Genomic DNA, 21,972 nt, shown 5'->3' with positions numbered 1-21,972 from the left:
ATTGTCAGGCTGAGATGCTGGGACACAAAATCTCTTTTAAAATCCCTTAAAAATTCATTTCACACCAAATAACATATTTAAAAAGTAAATTTTATTTTAATAGAAATAACCAAGTATCAGATGTATGATAACCAATTTTACAAAAGCTCTTGTACTTGCAAGCTAAAAATCAAACACCAATGATTTATATCTTGCTTGCTTCTTTCTTCTGTTGTCCAAGAGAAAACCACTACAAAGAGTAGATTTCTTTATTTTACTAGAAAAAAAGGCATTACACTGTCAAGTTTCATACTGAAGGCAAATGCTTATTTTACATTTCAGTTACCCAAAAGAAAATTTTATGATCTCCTCCGACTGCACATAATGGAAGAGTTCTGTGCCATGTCAAACCAGATCCTACAGCTGCAGTTCCAGTAAGAATGGGCTTCAAAACACAGAGAGAGAGAGAGAGATCAATACAACTTCCCTTATAAACAATTTCTATACTGCAGATACCAACTTGCATAGACAAATAAACACCACAGATTCAATACTCCTAAACAAATACAGGTAAAATACAACGAAAATTCAACTGAAAAATCTGATTCTCTGCAACATAGTTCCGGTAGCTACTTACTACATTTAAGTAACACACAGCAAAATATTCCACAATAACAAATAGTTTCAACTATTTACATTAGTATAAACATTATTATTATAAAGGCATGATCTTAAACTTAGAAACCTTTTTAAGTGAAATTACTTCTATTATTTCAATGTACTCACAATATGTTTGGATGTAATATTTTTACTGTAAGCATTACAAATACATACTGACTCCAGCAAAACCAAAATATTTCCTATGCTTTGCATTTTCATTAATGATTTAAAATACAATTAGTTAAAACCAGAAAAATATACAATTAGCTGTTTTTAGCCTCCTTGGAACTAGAAATACTGCCAGATTTATTAAATATCAGGTTAAAGGTATTTTTCTTCCCCTCAGAACTGATATGGCAAAGCAAACTAAAACATATAGATCAAACAGCTTTTAAAAGAGCAGGTTAAGTGTGCTGCAATTTTTTTTCCTTAGCATGAATGCCACAAAACAAAATAAAATAAAATAGGTACACCCAGCAGCAGTTCTGGATGGTTTGGGCTAGTTTTTTATTGTAGCTTTTAAGTAACATGAGCCTGATCTCCGGAAAACAGATGCAACTCCAGTTAAAAATTTACCTGGGGATGTCCTAAATGATGAACCAGCAATTGAGTAGTTGTCTTTCCTGGATATCCAGTGGTTGCAAACAGATTTTCATTCACTCGGGACCACCTATGAATAGAATGAATCCACCTATGAGTAAAATGAATGTACTTTCCAAATACCCCTGTCATACCAGCAGAAGTGGAGTTCCCTCCCTTGTCACTAACTGTGTGAAGATGTCACATATTCTACTAACAGCAGAGAAATACATTTAGTGAATTAGCTTGTAAATGATTCCCCACCCACAGCCCCATATGCACATTGTTGTAAAACAAAAAAAACAACAAACAAACAAACAAACAAAAAAATCACACAAATGCTACACATAAATGTGGGTCATTCACAAATTTCACAGTTTATAGACCAAGTCCCCCTAAAAATAACTTAAGTGAGACACAACCAGGTTACTAAACTCACAACTGCCTGCACAGACATAGATTTAAATAGATAAAACCCACAAAATAGAGACAACACTTATACCTGAATAATCTGGCTCGATCAACATGGACAGGTCTCTTATCCTGTGGATAACTAAAACAGACATTCAGGGTAAAAAACTGTTCTGCAAACAACTACAGTTCATACTCTAAGTACCAAAAGTACACTGAAGGGGACACATTGTCTACTCTCTGTGAAGCAGCTGAGGGAAAATCAGAGCATTCCTGCAGCTTTAATCTCAATTTGGAGTAGGAAAACTGAAGTAGTTGTCCAGTTTATTATGGATCAATAGTTATCTATTTATGACTTGGAATGAAATTTTAACAAACACATACAGTGAGAGGTAAATAGTAGTGAGATGCTATCTCAAATGGACAAAAAGACAATGTTATATTTAACAGAAAATATTGATAAAGATGAAACAAAGAATACCAGGGAATGGTTTGTATCAGTATCGTAATTCCTGATAATTGTTCATTTATTTACTGAACAGTTTATACAATATACAGTGCATTAGGCCTACACAGATGAGTAAGGGACTAGAGCACCTCTTACAAGGACAGGCTGGGGAAGTTCAGCCTTGAGAAGAGATGACTGAGAGGGGACCTCATCAATGTCTCTCAGTATCTGAAGGGGGGGGGTGTCAAGGGGATGGAGCCAGGCTCTGCTCCATGCTGCCAAGCAATAGGATGAGAGGCAATGGGCACAAACTGATGCACAGGAAGTTCCACCTGAACATGAGGAAGAAATTCTTTACTGTGCAGTGAGCACACACTGGAACAGGTTGCCCAAAGAGAGTGTGGAGTCTCCCTCACTGGAGGTATTCCAGAACCGCCTGGATGCAATCCTGCGCCTTGTGCTCTTCTTGAGCAGGGAGGTCGGACCAGCTGACACAATGTGGTCCCTTCCAGCCTGACCCATCCTGTGATTCTGTGACTGCCATGCTGTATTAGCCAAGTACCTGCATCTCCTCATGTACTGATTAGGAAGAGAATAAAGAAACCTATGTCATGGGTATCAAATGACCTGGAGCGAGTGATATCCCAGATCAGCCAATCACTTCCAGCAACTGCTCCAATTTTAAGAGTATTTTTTAAACACCAGTCTGCTGACATCAGTGGTGTTTGTTCACACTCCAGGGAGAGAATGGCCTGCTGTGTAATCAGGTCATAGAATCGTATTGTTCCATTCTTCTCCGCCACCATCAGCTGTTGAAAGAAATTTATAAAATGTGGTAAACTTAGCATGTAATGGAACTTAAATCTTTTCTACTCTATAGAAAACCTAGAATTCATTCATTCAAATATTAATAATACTAAATGAATACAGTTTTTCACTTCATACCAGAAAACATTCTCCGGGATGCTCTTTCACCAATAAATAAAAACCAATTTAATCTATACTACTGTTACACCGTTATACCCAACGATTACATTATTTTATCTCTATATATCTATAGATATCTATGTGTATAATTTCAGTGGTTAGAAACAGCAGTTCATAACCACCAAGACACTGTGCTGTTATAAAGCAAAAAAGTTATTGTTTTAACATTTAACAGTTTCTGTTTTGAGCACAAAGAACTGACCGACAAAGTGCTGTAAAAAAGAAAGGGTTGTCAAGCACTGGAATGGGCTGCCCAGGGAAGTGGTGGAGTCACCATCCCTGGAGGTGTTAAAAAAATGACTGGCACTTAGTGCTATGGTTTAGTTGATGCGATGGTGTTTGATCAAAGGTTGGACTCAAGGATCCTAGAAGTCTTTTCCAGCCTAAGTGGTTCTATCATTCTAAGCAAAGTATTAATTAGTGTGGCTGTGGAATCTGGATTCATTCTTACTGATTTTATATAACATCTCTTACTTCCTCCTGTAACATGGATTTTATTTAAAAAAACAACATTGTTCATTAAATATATTTAGTTTATTCCCATAAATTTTATCTAAATTTATGATTTAGATTTTATCTAAACCTTTTTCCCTTACAGTAACACTCAAGCAGTTGTTTTTTAAATATCATAGAAAGAGTTTCCTGATTAAATTATAAAATCATAGAAGGATTGGGTTGGAAGGGAACTTAAAAATCATCTAGTTCCAATCCCCTGCCATGGGCAGTGACACCTTCCACTAGGCCAGATTACTCAGGGCTCCATCCAACCTGGTCTTGAATCCTTCAAGGAGTGATCATTCACAACTTCTTTGGGCAGCCTGTTCCAATGATCAGATGATGAAATGAGATTTTTCTTCATGAGAAGAAATGGTTTTCATATAGTCATGAACAACAGTTAAGAAAGACAGAGAAGCATAAAAAAAACAGTGCTCCAATCACCCAAGTTTGTTTGGGAAAACAGAACTGTCACCAAAACATACTTTTCTGAAAACTAAAGTCATGGTGCAGTAAGCATTTTGACCTGCAATAAGCTTTTCAGGAAGAACTAAATCTATCAAGTTTTATGAGCTTTTGGAATGGGCTTTTCTTTAAAAAAAAAAAAAAATCCTGTGCCTGTCTTTGATAATGGTCTAAGAAAAGACATGATAATAATATGTAAGACTGGTGGATTATTGCAATATTTTTTGGGAAAATCCATTAATTTTTTTGTACTAACAAAGTTGCCCAGTAGCAAACAGCAGCTAACCCATTCAATTCTGATGCCACCTGAATCAACAGTTTTCCTAGTGAACAGCTTCCTTTCTTTGTAAGGATGGATATTGATATTGGTGGAAAGTGTGATGAGATTAGAGAGCCTCCTTCCCTACTGCTATGTAAATATTTTGATATCTTATTTGACTGCTTTTCTCTGGTATGTGTTTTTGTGGTAACCCGAACAACCATTTGTAGCTGCTTAAGGCAGTTATTGATAGGCACAACAGGAATAATAAATCCAAGACTGCAGGGACTAGACCATTAATAAAGCTAGATATTTGGGTACATACCAGCTGATTAATCCTCCCCAGTACAATAAAGAGATAAGTATAAAATCACAGCCTATTGATTTGATTTTTCAGAACATATTTCATACACTTCAAGCAAGAACAACAACAACAAAAATCCCTTGTTAACTTCAAACAGATACTTTTCAAGGCTTGGCATGTTCTATAAAGAGTCTGCGTTATTGGTGAACCATGTTACCGTGACTGAGAAAAACTTGAGCTCTCCTCTGGTAACTGTAAGTTAATTATGCAATCAGCAGAACAGTTATCAACAACTGATGTACATAATCAAGAAGGAATATTTCTGATGGGAGGAGTAAGGGACTGACAGTAAAATGACAAGAATGATAATGAGAATTAATTTACAGTCACTCCATATTAGCAGATCCAACCAATATTCAATTACAGTGTAAATCAGCTCCTCAAACTTCAATGTTACTACAGCATCAAAAATTCATACTTTAGGTGTGTCCCCCCTCCTGTTATTTTAAAGGTGGTGAGGGCAAAAAGCTGAAAACCACAACCTTAAAAGCCTCCTCAGGATGCCAGCAAACACTCATTCCAGGAGAACGTAAAACAAAATGGGCCTTCTCATTTCCATCCAAATCCCAGACCCTAGAGAGAAAAGAAAGAAAGAAAAAAAAAGTAAAGTACTAAACTATTGCCATTTGATTGCAAATACATTAACTTCAAGTGCCACAATATGTTCACAAAGGAAGTGACCAAATGAAATAGTGTTCATGCTGTATCATTTGAAGGTCAGTGAAAGTGGCCAGTGCTACAGATAATGTATTTTAACACTGATGAGCTAAGCAGAGCCTCTGTTTAACTAATTTGATTCTGTTTAACTAATTGTTCAAATAATTTGACATTTTAGTTATCTAGACATGAAATCTCAATGAGATCTTCCCACTTTTTCATGAGACAACACTACAGCCTTTGTACTGTACCATAAATAACAGTGAGGCAGTACAAATCAGGAAGGTCAGTGTTGGTCCAGTTGATACAAGGAACCTAAAGTGAGGTACCAAACAACTTGAATCATCTATATTGCCATGTAAAGGGTAAGACCCTTTATTAAAGTATTTTGGCTGCCTAATATACTAGTTTCCAGTTTTTCCTAGTAAGACAAGATTGAGTAATGGAAATATAAGAAACCAGAAATGAAGCTAAGGCAAACAGAAGGATCCATGGCAGAGGTAACACTAGCCAACAAAGGGTCTTGGAGGCATTAGATAAATCACATGTGCCAGTTGAACCTTTTCCTTTAGAAACACCTACAGTACATATCTGGCAGCTATAAAAAATTTTAAAAGTCAACACTATTTGGTCAATATGGATTGACAGGAAAGGGTACGCTGAAACACCAAAACTAGGTTAGGCAATGGGTGAGTTTTCTTTGGATGTGTTCAATATGAGTGTTAATGAGCCATGGAGCTACTTTGTTTCTAAAATGCAACAAACCCCAAACTGAGCCTGTTTTACCTCATAGCCACTGCTCAACTCCCTCTTTGCCTACAAAATCAGTATCTCAGTTGTAGGACAAAGACATCACAGTTGTGAACATCAGTCTGAACCACATACTATTTATATGCATTTGGATACTGAAACATACACATATATCCTTCCTTGCTGACATGCAAAACTTGAGAAACAGCCAATTTTATAAGCAGTGTTCTGCCCAGTCTTTTGAGCTAGATGAGTGGCTACGTACTATTATTGTTTATTCTAGAGGATTTTTGCTGACTTCCTCCAGACTTTTTCAGTTTATATCTCACCAGGGTGCTTAGAGCCTTATATTTAAGAGATTTAAAAAAACTCTTAACTAATACATCATAAGTCTAGACAAAATATATGGGAATAAAGTAAATATGTTTAATGAACAATGTTGTTTTCTTATGCCAAACCACAATAGATCAAATATTTGTTCTCCCCGTAGAAAACACAGGGTCTCTAATCTTGAAGAATCAGTGTCCTTACTAAAAAAAGTCAAAACAAAAACCTGACAAGTGTTTAAAAAATGAAATATCTACTTGATTAGGTAATTTAGAAACATACAATACTTTCTTCTACTGCCAAAAATTTTGCCTTGTAGATTTGTCCAAGTCAAATCAACACTTCCCATGTGTATTTACTGTGCAGGGAGAAAATTACGATACAACAGAAGACAGTGAATCATTTTGGCAAAAGGAATATGCCATTATGTTTCCTTCCCTGAAATGAGTGATGTTATTAGGTGTTGAGACAGAAATTTATGCTTTTTACCTCCCTAACTTTGTTATTTATAAAGTTACCAAATTTGTATTTTTTACTTTGTAAGAATGGCAGGACTGTTAGCAACTAACAGTATGGGGAGGGAAAGGGATAAAACCCTCTCTTACATTTTCTTTATTGATACCAAATATGGTATAACTTAGTTTTGGGGGAAAAAACCCCAAACCCCCCAAAACCAAACCAAGCAATACATATCAACATAGATCCTTGTCTGAACACATCATGTCTATACAATTACATATGTGTTCAATTAACTCTTTTCAATATTTCTTTGTGAAAAACACAAGTAAAAAATGTGCAAACCCCAAAAATTTAGCCAAACTGATTTTCAATTACTAAATTACTTGTAATCATAACTAAATCAGCTACAGATGCTGCCTCCCCATTTTGTCCACATTCCTATCACATAAATCAATCCAAAAAGACTGAGGATTTTGTCTCCCATTCAAAGCTCTTGAAGCTTTACTAAAACTCCCGTGATTTTATACCAAAGTAAAATACTGTCTGTTTTTCTCCAAACATTCTTATCTTTTGTAACCCTGCACTGTGTCACTCTCTTACTTCTCCTTCTCTTCCCACAAACCATCGTGGCATAGACTTGTCACTGAGCTTGTGGTATTCTTTTCTGACATTTAAAAAAAAACTCCACAAAAAATTTATTGGAGAAAAGTTTGAATAAACACAGTTGAAATAAGCACCCAAGTTTGATCAACGTATAGTGTCAAAAATAACATGAAATCTGCTCAGTAAAATAATTATTTTTTAAGTAACTAAGGACTGAGAAATTATTTACTGCAGTACTCAGAAAACTTAAACCAACTCAAATACAGATAGTTGCAAATACTGTTAAAGAAAATTCTTGAGATACCAGTACATTTCTCTTGTCACTCAAATCCTGTAACTAACAAACAAATGAAAGCTGCAGTTATGTCATAGCTTGAAGGCATTCAAATTCCATTGTAGCAGCTATATTGTATCTCATATGCATGAATATGGATGCATATGTGCAGTAATTTCTTCATACAGTGGACTTTTATTACAGCTGGCAAAGTACCTCCTTAGAACTCTTAAAACTTGTCTTGTTGCAATGGAGATGATCCTTATTTTATGTTCTAAGTTTCTGAATTATGAATAATTCTAACTAGCAGAACCAAATGCTAACTGGATAAAAATCATCATTTGCAATAGTAAAAGAACTAAACCAGATTGCAATCTTCAGGCATTTCTCAAATCCCCAGAAGATGGAAGTAAAAATGGGAATTCTTCCAACAAAAGATTTCAAACAATTTTAGTGAGTCGGTAGGGGCTAGAATAAACCTTGACATCTGATTCCCAACCACAAAGCATGATCAACTATATTTGATCCATTATTCAAAGATTACTCATGTCCAACATGGTTTTGTTGGGTTTTTTTTAATATCTAACTTTAATACATTTCTTTATATCTCCATCAGACATATTCCATGTGTGAGGAAAATCCTATCACTCTTGGAATGCCTAGAGGACTATGGAGAAGGGAAAGATTCCTGTTACTGTGATCACACAAAGGTAGAGTGAAGCTGTTCCTCACTGAGCACAAGGAATGACGAGATCTCAGAAAAGGAACGTGAACGTGCAGAGATTAGTAAATACTGCGGAACACACAACCAACACGGGCTTTCTCTAAGGTCTTCTGCCAACTCCACATGGATGTGGCTATCAGAGATCTGGAGGGTACTAGGCAGGACATGAAAGGCAAAAGTGAACTATAGAAATTCCTCTGTCTGGTCAGAAGTAGAGAAAGGTGTAATATTCACAATAATTTCTAGTAGTTAATTTTATTTTACTGACAAAGAATTTAAGTTTTTATGAAGTCTTTTCACAGAGGAAATGTACAAATATTCCTTCAGAAAGCTCACCCATGTTCACCATTTTCTTCTGGTGATCAAAGGAAATGTCACTGTTCCTAAACAATTAGCAATTAGAGTATTTCAGATCTTGGCATTAAAAAACATGTAATCTCTAGCTTCTTGTAATATCTACTTGGATATGCAAGCATTGATCTATTTCTCACTGCTAACTGTGTGCTGCAATTATACCCTGCAGTGTCAGTAGAGGCAGGAGAGGCAGCGCAGTATCTCCACGGACTGTTCTTCACTAATACACATTTCAGGCCATGCACACTCAGGACTAAGTCCAAGAAATACACACTTCTACTACCACTACTGAAATACCTTTAAAGTTATCTAATGCAAAACCAGAGACCATGCATCATTTTTGAAAAAATGTGAAGCTTCAATTCTGTCCTTTCAACCACAGAAAAAATGGCTGTTAAGAGCTATCAGCTTATTGTTCCCAATGTAGATGTAAAACTAAATGCTTCTGTGGTATGACTGTTACTGGGAAACTCAACTATCAATGGCTTTCTAAAATATAAAGTAACTTCTAAACAAATCTAATGCAATGATTTCTATTTAAAACCAATTTATAGGCTAGACTACATTCTAGGGCTGTGTGACTCTTAACATAAGCCATAATGTGTCACAAAGGAAATTACTACATCATCCTCATATTTTGAAGACTTCCTAACTAAAAGTTTATTAAGACCAGACTGAAATAATGTTCCAAACATTTGATCCAGAAAGTTTGGTTGTTTTTTTTTTTTTTAAGCTGACCGGGAGACCAGTTAATTCTTGCACTGTGCAACACCAGTTGGTTAATACTTGCACCATGGCTGTACAATGTAACAGAATCGTGTAGGACTACATTTGGGGGACATACAGGGATGCATACAAAAAGTGTGCAAATTCAACGACTGGACTCTGAAAAAAGTTCAAGGCTTTTTTATTTTCATAAATTATAATGCACAATTAGCTTGATAAAATGTAACCAGCACACCTCAGAAGGAAAAAGTATTTTGGTATGACATTTCTTATATGAAGGAACACTGGAAAATCCAATCATACAAACAGATGAAGAAAGAACATGGAATCAGAGAACTTTTATAAAAATTTTGACAGAAATCCATACCTGACTGCACTAGGAATGGGAGGATGCAAATGGAATATGGTTTTGGAGGCAGAAATAAGTGATAATGACAACTTTTTAGTATAGCCAAAACCTGAAATATTTATTGAATAAACAAGGTAAGATTCAAGCACAAACAAGAGTTACCAGTAGCTTTCCTTCATACTGTCTAGAGAAAAATCTACACAAAATAACTAGGGCATGAGAGTACCATGTAAAAAACCACATTACAGATAAACCCCCCTAAAACCAGATGAAACACTACAATACATTCTAAGACTCTAGTTAATTTAGCTTTCAGTGACATCAAACCTTTCCCCCTAATCCCTGTTTAGAGAGCAAAATCAACCTTCTCATGGACTGGCATTTATCCTACGTGTAATAGACAAGGCTGAACTTCACAGTGACTGATAAATTCACAAAGTTCTCTATGAAGTGACGTGAGCCATGGCCTAAGGCAATGAACAGAACTCAGAAAGGAATCAAAGGGCAAGTACATTCACAGATAATGTGGAAGATAATTCAACTGTACATTCTTTTCCACTCAAAAAGAAAGGAAGAGGATGTAGTTTAAGAAATAGTTAAAAGAGAGACTGAGGCTGGTATTAAGGGCCTGACACTGTCAGTAACCTTTCAGTTCCACATAAGGAGGGAGTATGAGGTAATAATCAGTAAGACTGAATTAACCTTTTAACAATCAAGAGGTTCATTTTAGCACAGATATGAGATTAGTGGGTTTTGACAGGATGGTATTTTGCATTAAGTAATTCCAGAAATGTCAGATAGTGTCTATAACCACCAACAGCGGAGGGTATCAGTTGAACTCATGGTGTTTTCCAAACATTTCCCACAATTTTTTGGCTTCATTAAGTATCAGAACAAAATGATTCATACATGTGAATCTGTGCAGACTCCTAGACTGCGTTTCCAAATCATAATGAAAAAGCCAGCAGTAATTTTTTTTTGAAGAGTGGTGCACAGACAGTTGCACACACACGGATCTCATTAACAAAGTGGGATGCACACATTCCTACACTTAATGCAAACGTTCAAAGAAGTGTATAATGCCTTGCTGTTTCAAAGAATTAAATGAAATATTCCTTAAAGCCATCATATCTTTTCTTATTCATTAAGCATGTTTTTATGATATAATGACATTATTAACATCAGCTATTTTAGCTATTTCCTCTGCCATTTTTACGACCCAGCTCAGAAGGCAAGGGTAAGTCATGTTCTTGTCACTAGACCCCTTGCAGTAGCTTAGAGTGAAATGATAATTAATGATTGGTGTTCATAAATACACATATATGGGTTTATTTTAGAACAATTTGGTTGCAATGAAAAGGAGATACGTAGTTGTTTTGGTTATTATTATCTATAGTAACATAGCAATATAAAAGGAATAAAATAACAAGAAAATGTGTAAGGAAAAGAAAGAAAAAGAACGGGTAATAGTAGAAAGATACCATCACCCATGGATCCAGTGATGAAACTTGATTGTTGCAACTTTGATGCCATTGGTCAAAGTGATGGCAGCAGTCTCCAGCCATCAGGGATGGGAGAGACCCCCAAAGTTTGATGGGTTAATACATGTTCAGTTTTATGTGGGAATGCCCAGGCACCTGCCCTGGGGGGAAGTTTTACCCTGCCTTTTCCAACACTGTGGATCTTTTGCAACACTGTGGATCACATGCAGTCCTGAGGTGGAAGGCCCCAGAAATGAGTCTGGGGGTGCTTTGCATGTCTGTGATGGTTTATGACCCCTTCCATGCCATGACAGCCGCCTCTTGTGGCAGTGTAGTTGAGCCAGTTATGGCCCAGCAGCGGGGGTGAAAACCTTCAGGCCTGTGTGTGAATGTCCTGTGTGGATGGGACCTTCCCCGGGCTGGGGGAGTTTTACACCTGAGCCAGTCGTGTCAGGGAGGACACTGGCATGATGAAAACACCATCCTTCACAACCACCTACCACACATGACCACTGCAATTATTTTTATGCAAGAGCATTTTTAGTTCAGTTCTACTTCACAGCTGTAAAAAAGGTTTGTGCTGTGAGATCAAGGCCAATAAAGACTATGTGCAAGAAACAGCAAGAATTTCAGAGTGACACAGCAGCAATTTAAAGGTAAGAACATTGAATATAACCAGTATCCCACTTACACTGTCTGTCCTCCAACCAAAATGACTGAACCCCACTCCAAGATGTCACAGCTGCAGCAGCTTGTGGCAAAACTATTTAGTGGATGAAAACGGGAAATTTCACTTCCTTAGAGGTCTCTGATAAACTTAAACCTAAACTTTCTATTGAGTAAAACCAGGGAAGACCTAAACATGCTTGTATATAGTCAGTACATACTCAAATGTTGTTTTAAAACTTTAAGACTTAAAAGTGGAACTCAACACTTGGACTAATTGTTCTAGAACTTTGTTCCACAGGCATTAGCAGATTTTGCATCCTGAGAACAATTTTAGGCTAAAAAATTCAGTACAGACATAAGAATTATTCCTCTTCTTACATTACTACTGAAGCAAATTACAGAGTAAGTAAAGAATGATTTTGGTAAGTCCCAAGGAATGCATTTTCCATTAGTTTTAAAAGTGTAACCTTTAAATTCAATAGAAAAAGTCTTCATGCCCCACATGCGTGAATGGAAAAAATAAGAACTCAAGTAGCCAAAAAAAATCCTACTTATTTCCCATGGCTTTTAACCAAAGACTTCATGGTTTATGGCATAAAATGTCTTTCATAGTTACTAAGCTGAAATCGTGTTAGTATATATTAATTACATAAATTATATTTCCTTTTAAATTAGTATCAATTAGACAACTGGTTTTAAAACAGTTTTCTTTCATCCCAGGAAAGCTGAGCATTTCATAAAATAAACAGAAGAAGGCCACACGGTCAAACAGTTTTTTGCTGAATAAGCCGAATATGAGTTTAAATTTAATAAAGAAATCAAGGATAGGAAATAAATCAGAACAAGACACAGGTAAGTCATACATTTCTACTATTCATTCCTAATGATTTTGCTGGAAATATGGACTAGACATCTATGGAAAAACTGCCTACTCATCAGAGTAAAGAAAGTCAAAGATGACACTTTCTCAACTCTCTTGCTGCTCTACTGTGATGACCTGCAAAGCCTGCACAGCTGCTCTCTTGATCTCTCCAACTGCACTGCAGGGCTAAGAAGAGCAGCACAATAGATTCATGCACACTACTAGAAGTGGAAGAGGGGTGACCTTTTGACAAGGACAAACTCTTGCATCAAAAACCTTTACCCAGCATGCTGCACAGCATTATCTACTTCCAGTTATAAATATCCAAACACCTGGGTATGAAGTAGCTGTAATCATGGCATTTTGAGCTGCCAGTACCACTGTATTAATATGGTGCTGTCTTCAGGCTATGTCATCCCATCTCCTGGTAAGGCTAATAACTTTGGGTAAGTGGACAACTTCACATACATACATTGGTTTTAAACTTGACCTACCTGATGACAGTATACAGAGAGAGAGTCTGTATAATTCAGTGCCGAGCTATGCATGTCTGTTCTCTCCTATTCTCACTTTATTCCTATCCCAGAAGGAGGAAAAATAGTGTATGCAAATCCAAGACAACAGTTTTCTTAATTTGGAATCTAGGTGTTTCAAAATACCGTTTTGAAAAAAGACCACTCACAAGTCACAACAAAAAGCCAGTCCACAACCTAAGTTAACAAGAATAGTCCATTTCTTGTCTTGTTAGTGGACTAGTCCTGTTAGAGGGCCATGAAGGCACACTAAAAATAAATAAATAATAAATAAGCTTATTTATTTAAGTGGACATAGAAAAAATTCACACATAGAAAAAATCCAGTATTAGTTTTTTAATAGTGTTTTTGAACAAAAATGCATACCTGCAGGTGTGATCATCACTTACACTTGCAATTTCTTGACCTTCGTTGGGAGCAAACACCAAATCGTTAATGTAATCTGAGTGGCCATCAAATGTCTGCCAACCAGAAAAGAGAAATACTTTTACCTTAGAGCTGACTGTTCCACCAATGTACTTAACAGACCTGCTAATGGAAAGATGTGTGTTAAGATAAAATTATCATTTTTAGAAGGTAAAGAAAGTGTTTATCGGTAACTGGATTTCTTTAAAATATCTAATTCATGTGTATATTCATACTGTAGGTGGAAAGACCTCCCCACTATTCCTTGTAGTTAGCACAGAGGTCAGTTTGATGCTTTTGCTTGACAGAGATAAGTGAATCAGACCAGAGCTTTTTATCATTTTTATAACCTGTGAATTTTGAAGGTAGAAGATAGTAAATCTCAGACAGAAAGAGGAGAATGACCAGGAAATGAATGTATGCATGATCCACCTACATTAAAGAACTCTGATCTCTGAATCTCTCATTAAAAACATCTATGGTGTTTTTGACAGAAATCTCACAAAATTTTAAGTCAGGCAAATGTCCATGTGTAGCTGTATCTGTTACTGTTCCAATCTCTTCTATTCAGTCCCACTGATTAAGTCTCAAGGCATAGCTGCTTTTGTTTTGCTCAGCAAGGTATCATAAAAATGAGACAAAAATATCCTCTGGTTAACGGCATGAGACTGAGAGATTGCAGAGGAAAACAAGGTTGAATGAAAACAAGTTCCACAGTTTTCTGAAAGAAAAACACACCACCTTTAAGTGTAGCTATTCTGAGGAACAAACGCAGAACTGATAAAAAAAAATCTCAAGCACACACAAGAACTAAATCCCCCTCTCTAAAAGTTTTATGAATGCCTCATCAATTCAATACAGAAACATTTGCAGCAGCCAACTTATTTTTTTCCAATAAGTCATTATTTTATTAAAACCTAATGGATTATACTACAACTAATAGATCCTAAGATGATGCTAAACTATTTAGACAGAATGCCAAGTCTTTTGACAATTTTCAGCATTCTGAATTCAAATATCCTGCCTCATTTTATTTCTACGGTTCTGATGAAATATGCTTTTCATTAAGGAAAATTTGAAGCAGGACAAGGAAGCCATAATTCATTTCCAAATGAAAACCTCAAAAGAAGAAAAAGGTTTCATGAAGATCCATCAGTCATATTTTACCTTTTGTTTTTTTGTTCTGGGCTTGATCCAACCCATAAATTTTGGATTAGTTGTGTCGACAAAGTAATGGAAAACTCAAGTGTGCTTCAAGTTCCTTGCTGATAATTACATCAAGACAGTTTTTCCACTGGGAAAACAGAGTAAGATTACTCCATCTGTCCCTCCAGAAGCAACACGTACTAATTGTTTACTATAAAAGACAAAATGTTCGAAGATTACGTCCTGAACATAGTCACATACTTCCTTCAGCTTTGTTTCCATGTTCTGTACCTCTCCTGAAGATCCCACGTGTCAAGTGTGCACCGTATAATGGATCAAAATGTTCCACGTGGTCATCCTGAGTTCAACCTCAGGTTTATGAAATGGGTTTTTTGAGCTATCAGTTAACTGTTAATAAGAAGCCACAATAAAGCCATCAAACTTTATTGAAAGCCAGATCAGCATAGCTCACACAGAATTTGTGAACATCTGGGATTTTGCCTGTGCTTTAAATCAGTTAGGTGTTACTTTTCTTGACAAGAAATCTAGAGTACAATGATCATCCAGGTATAAGAAATTAAGATGATTGCCCAGAGAAAGGATTTTCCACATTTTCTATCAAAAAAACTCAGAAGACAGTCTCAAAGACAACTTTTACTGACATAAACACCCTAGTCCACATTCTTTCTTTTCATTAATGGGTTCCTCACTAATAAGTAAAAATATATCTTTTTAGCTGTTTTCTGATTATTTCTAACATTGGACCAAGCCTGTCCCAGTAACAATACATATTTTTACTTTTTCCTCAGCCAGAGTACATCCTTAATAAATTTCTTGGACAGCTTATTTCAGTGGTGGAGCTGGCATAAATAAAGCTAATAGCTTTACTGTTAAATTCAAGCCAACACTTCTCATTTGTATTGCATATGCACTGAGCAATCATAGAATCATTAAGGTTGGAAAAGACCTCTGAGATCATTGAGTCCAAACATTAACTTAACACTGCCAGGTCCATCCCTAAGCATTACGTCTATAAGGTTTTTGAACACAGTGATCACACTGCTTCCCTGGGCAGCCTGTTCCAATGCTAGACCACCCTTTAACAGAAGAATTTTTCCCTGATATCCAATCTGAACCTCCTCTGGCACAACTCGAGGCCATTTCCTCTTGTCCTATCACTTCTTGGCTGGGAGACTGACCCCCACCTGGCTACAGCCTCCTTTAGGGCAGTTGTAGAGAGACATAAGGTCCCTCCTGAGCCTCCTTTTCTCCACACTGAACAACCCCAGCTCCCTCAGCTGCTCCTCACAGGACTTTTGCTCCAGACCCTTCACCAGCTCCACTGCTTTCTCTGGACATGCTGCAGCACCTCAATGTTATTCATTATTTCAACTTATTATCCATCCATTACCTACAACGTTGAAGAAACTTTACATTCTGCTAAGTTAAAAGATTTAATTCACAGGTTAACATTAAAGCATGTTGCCTGAAATTCACAAAACTGGCAGATACTACATAAATAGGTAACTTTAATAAGGAATGATAGACATCAACTCACAAGCAAAGAGCATTAAGAACTTTTAGAACTATTTTGTCAGAAATCCCACCAAGCTGGCTGTAACTATGTCAGTTATCCCACTACTCAGTGGCAAATTCATGTAAGATGACCAACACTGAAAGAAGGAAATTAAAAGTATGTGCATGTATGAAGCAAGATAAAGAGCATTTTCTTTCAAGACATTTAGTAACATTCATCTTTGCTTCTTATGCCATGCCTTTACTCATTCTATTATCAGTATGGCCACATAAATGACATCTACAATTCAGTTAATTTCTGTATGACAAATCTCATTGTCTTACTAATACAAATTAACACACCAAAAATAAAAGTCTGGGTTTTTTCTCCTTTATACCCAATAAGCCCCTCTCATGAAAACAGGCATTATCATATTCTAAAGCAATAAAAACCAAGGAAGACTCTCCCCCAGTTTTTTTATTTATTAGCTTTGCTTATCATTAGCTAAGACCTCACCAAAACCACTTCGAACTGGATATCAAAACCATCTAATTAATAGTAGTACTTTGACTGGGACATTGTTTTGCAGGAAGAATTTTGAAGGAAATCAGAAGATCATGTAGGTGATAATTACAGTTATTCCCTCTTGAAACATAGAAAGGTATTTGCAATACAGTGATTATCCCTAGAGATGATGGATCTAGGATCTGTCACAAATGGACCACAAGGATAGTTAAAGATTAGACTTCACTAAAAACTAAGTAATCTTTTAAAAATCACATTATCTGCCCTTACCTTAAATTCATTCTTGTCCTGCAGGTCAGAAGTAAACAGCCTTAACTTCCTATCAGAGGCTGCAGTACAAAACCTACACTCAACAGACAAAATAAGGCTTGTCAGTCAATCAACAATAGTTGACTTTTTATCAGTTTTTCTTCATTTTAAAAATGCAAAGTGAAATGCAAAGAAAAAATCAGATTTTGAAAAAAACCAAAAGCATCTATCTTAACTTTTCTGCTTTGGCAACAACCAGAGTTATAACTGGAGCTTATCTGTAAAATAGTGTGCATCAAGTGCCAAGAATACTTATTAACAGAAAGAAATGCAAGACATTTTACAAAGCTAAATCTGGATCAATTACCAATTACCTGAACTATCGCTCATAAATGCTGCTGAAACTTTCCTTGGAAGAAGTTAAGTGGTAGAGCATAAAAAACAACCCTCATTATCAGTGGTTTAAAATACTGAAATATAAAATTCATAAACCAATTTCTATTCAACATATTTTAACCCAAAAGACTGTACAAAATGGAGCAGTAAGCAAGTACGGTAATTTTGAAGAATCACACAAACTACCGAGTACATTTTAATTCTTAAGTTCACATTTAATACCTATCTTTCTAGATTTTCTAGATTTACACCTCAATGGTTCTCACAAATAGTATCTGACCTACTCTGAAACACAGCACATATTATACAAACCAGTACAAATAGCTTTATAAAGGAGGCCATTCAAATCATCTCACATTTACCAATGCTCTTAAAAGAAATCCTTCTTCACAGATGTACAAGGAAAGAACTATGTCTGTCTGAGGTCCATAAAAATAATGAAAAAAATATTATTTACTGCTTGTTCACTGGGAAGAAGGTCAAGAAGCACAAGAAGTAGGACAAAAAACAAGCAAATGAACAAAAAAAATACTGTAAGAATAAAAATGTACTACTGAAGAGTTCAGAGACTTCGTGATTTCTAAGGAGTTAGATTTCACTCGTAAGCTTTGAACTGTCCAATATTAAGGACTTAGGGAAAACAGGTAAGAGACAAGGATTCACTGTAGTTGTTTATTGTTAAGTACCTTATCTGGGGAGGTATAGCATCAAGTCTAGTTTCAGGACTCCACGCTATGGCATCAACTCTGATTCCATGGTGAAATGTTCTTAGTGTCTTATATTGCATGCCTTCCACTTCTGCATCCTCCTCCTATAGAAATATTGCAGTTAGCTGATTCAGAACAATGCCTTGATGATGTCTAACAAATCAGATTGCTATGAAATTAAAAGGCTTTCAAAATTATACATACTGGGATCTTTTTAGATCATAACACCTTAAAAATGAAAACCTGGAACATACAGAAGGTATTAACTTGAAATATTTAAGTACTTAAAAATACATTAAATGATTTCAGTCTCAAGCCAGAGGCCAGTGCAGAGCACAAAAATCAGAACTGAGCTACAAAGATGCTGAGCTCATTCTCTGTAGAAGTAGTATCTTCACAGATAAATCCACTCATAACACCTATCCACTTATAACTGCAGTGAGAAGAAACAATGGGAACAAAAGACAAGCATGTAATTTAAGCTGTCTTCTCTCTGAGTTGTTTTTACACCATGAAAAAATGCTGCTGCTTTCAGAGCATCACTCTTCAAACAGCAGGAGATACAAAGGTGCCCTCTATCATCTAACCCTAATTACAGGCTTGCTTATTCTTCCCACTGGTGAGAATACCACATGATAAGGAAAAATGAAACAAGAGTTGGGATTGCTGACTCCATCAATAAGTTGACCTCTAAAAAGCTTTTAAAAGTTTTCAGAACATCCAATGGAGCACCTCAAAGGATATTTCTACACAATTTTCTCTATGTCACAATTCTGCTTTAAGGTAAAAAACCTCTGTATGCCCTCGGCATAACGCAGAGGTCAAGCAGAACCCAGCTGAGGATGCATGACATTATCCACAGTTTTTCAATGCTTCTCAACAGGAAGAAAGAATAACATTTTCCTCTCCTGCTTTGAAATACTCATTGACTCCACATGAGGAAGGGAAGGGAGGATATGAAGATTATAGAAAAAACACCTTGTACCAGTGGTTGTCAAAATTTTAATTACTTCCTTTTCAAGGCCTACACCAGAAACAAAATAGAGAGCAACACAAATATCAGTATGTTTTTGTGGTCAGCACTAGGTGCTCTTCAGAAAATTTCCAACAGTAAGACCATGGGGAATAACAATAATAATAATAATAATAATAAAAATATCAGCTACGCTATTTTTCATAATGGAAAAATTACAAAAATTATTGTATAATAAAGAGGCAAGATGAAGGAAAAAAGCTTAGAAATTCCAAGCAATCATCTCCAACTGATTGTCAAGCATCTAGGCAAAAAACCCCGTCTAATGAAAAACATTTTATCCAGTATAAAAATATACAACACTCAGTATTTTACGTTTAAAAATTTTTCACAATATGGTAATTCTAAATAATTTCAAGGTAAGAAATTTTAGTGTTTTCAACAGTCTGTGAGGGAGGTCCAGTAAAGACAATTGGGATAAAAAAAAAGTTAGGTAAGTATTTCTACAGTTCATCCCTAAAAAGAAATACCTATAAAATTAGCACAGACATATCAGTGTGTATTTTATATATATATATATTTATATTTTCCTGAAGAGCAAGTATTCTAGTCTTGTTAGTGTAATAAACAAGTAAAATTCTCCTTTGCTTACCACAAAGAGAGGAGGAAACAGGAAAATGACCAGTCTTCCTGCAGTACTGCGATGGCAAAGTCAGTTTCAAGGGCATCTAACAAAAACAACAATAACACAGACTAACCTGAAATCTGCAGGTCCCAACAACCACGTAATTGTTGCCACCATAAGCAATGAGGGAACACGAATCTCCACTGTCAAATGGATTGAATTTTACCACGTGCACATAATCCTCGCAATCCACAGTGTAAGAAGTGTTTCTAGTAGAATCTTGCTTCATTTTCAGTGAACTAAGTCAACGTATCACAGAAGCGATGTCTTCTCCAGGATGAAAATCTACATTCCTGCACAAAAATTTTAAAAAATATAGATTACTCATTTGCATAAATAAAAAATGTGGAGTATTTGTGGCAGAGCAAATGAAAATTTTAAGAACACAAAATCTGCACTTACGCTTATTATTTTCAGATGTAGCATGTTTGTTTCATCAATCAAAATATTTACTAACCTAACATACATTCAAAACTGTCTCTACAGACTCCAGCAATAACTGCAGATTTTGTGCTACCCTTGGCAACCCAACACCAATACAAAAAACCAAGTAACTGCACGTGCCAGAGAAGTCACATACAGCATTTTAACATTTTCAACCAAATGACAAGAAACAATACATCGCTGCCTTCAAATTCTCCTGTCTACCTCTTTACAGACTGCGTGTATAACTAAAAACCAAGTTAACCAGGGTTGCAAAACTGTAAATGAAAACAGTGTCATCATTCAACCAGTTTTCAAGAAAATCAGGTTCTCGCGCTAGAACACAAGAGGCCAAGATATACAATTGATTTCAGAATCACTCCTTTTAGTGCCAGTACAGATTTGACATTAGTTTACGTCTTTTTGGGAAATCAGACCTTTAACTATACACCACGTGGACAACCAGCTTGAAATCTGACCTTTTGACAGCTTTTGGTGTGTAAATGATCTGGAGGTCTCAGCATCCAAGACTGAATGTTTTGCTTGGGAGCCAGCCAAGTTTGACACAGGCATCACTCAAACACAGAGATGCTCTCCATAGTTGTGTGTTTATTTATTAAGTCATACAACAAACCACCATACTACCACAAGCACTTTAGCCATACAACTTGCATAACCTTGTTCCTAAAGCCAAATGCAAATTTTAACTGTACCCGTAGTTTTCTTCCTCTAAGGCTTCCCATGAACACAAGCCATTACAGAATCTTAGAATGTTAAGGGCTTGGAACGGACTTTAAAGATCATCTAGTCCCCAACTCCGCTGCCATGGGCAGGGACATCTCCCACTAGACCAGGCTGTCAATGACCCATCCAACCTGGCCTTGAACACTGCCAGAGTTGGGGCATCCACAATCTCCCTGGGCAACCTGTTCCAGTGGCTAACCATCCTCACCGTACAGAATTTCTTCCTCACATCTAACTCAACTTTCCCGTTGTTCAGTTTGTACCCGCTGCTCCTTGTTCCATCACTACAGTTCCTGACAAAGAGTCCCTCTCCGGCTTCCCTGTAGTGCCACTTGAGATGCTGGAAGGTGCTGTGAGGTCTCCCCGCAAACTTCACCACGCTGAACAACCTCAACTTTCTCAGCCTCAATTATCGGTCACCAGACCAGCTTGACAATACCAAGAGCACTATTACCTTCATTTCTCTAGTAAACACGATTACGGCAACCGAGCCGCGTGGGCGCCTGTTACCTCCCCCCATCCACGCGCATCATTTTCCCTCCTACTTCCTCCTTTTCCCTTCAGGGTCCAGCTACTGCTCCCCAGCCAGGCTGCCGCAGTTCCCCCAGCATGGGGGTGGCCCTGCCCCGCCTCACACGCACCTCCGCGGCCCCGGCTCCCGCACCGGCCCCGGCTCCCGCACCGGCCCCGGCGTTCCCCAGCAAGGCCCGCCCCTGGGCGGCGGGAGCAGCGCGGATGCTTCCGGGGCAGCGGCCCCGCGCCCATTGGGCAGCGCGGCGGATTTGAAC

General features: G+C 36.9%; 1 protein-coding gene across 1 annotated transcript; it reads right to left on the bottom strand.

The window, feature by feature from the left end:
* Window positions 1–234: 234 nt before the first annotated feature.
* NUP37 (nucleoporin 37) lies at window positions 235–21,877 on the bottom strand. Its single transcript, XM_039571427.1, has 10 exons — window positions 21,826–21,877; window positions 20,091–20,310; window positions 18,339–18,463; window positions 17,278–17,350; window positions 13,782–13,876; window positions 5,130–5,220; window positions 2,705–2,886; window positions 1,721–1,771; window positions 1,216–1,309; window positions 235–424 (listed from the first exon to the last, which is right to left on the bottom strand). The coding sequence occupies exons 2-10, from the start codon at window positions 20,244–20,246 to the stop codon at window positions 311–313; spliced, it is 981 nt and encodes a 326-aa protein (XP_039427361.1). The 5' UTR covers window positions 20,247–20,310; window positions 21,826–21,877; the 3' UTR covers window positions 235–310.
* Window positions 21,878–21,972: the final 95 nt, after the last annotated feature.

The sequence above is a fragment of the Corvus cornix genome, chromosome 1A (genome assembly GCF_000738735.6).
Source record: "Corvus cornix cornix isolate S_Up_H32 chromosome 1A, ASM73873v5, whole genome shotgun sequence".
Lineage (NCBI taxonomy): Eukaryota > Metazoa > Chordata > Aves > Passeriformes > Corvidae > Corvus > Corvus cornix.
Note: the sequence above shows the minus strand (reverse complement) of the source record. Positions and strands in the feature narration are given on the sequence as shown.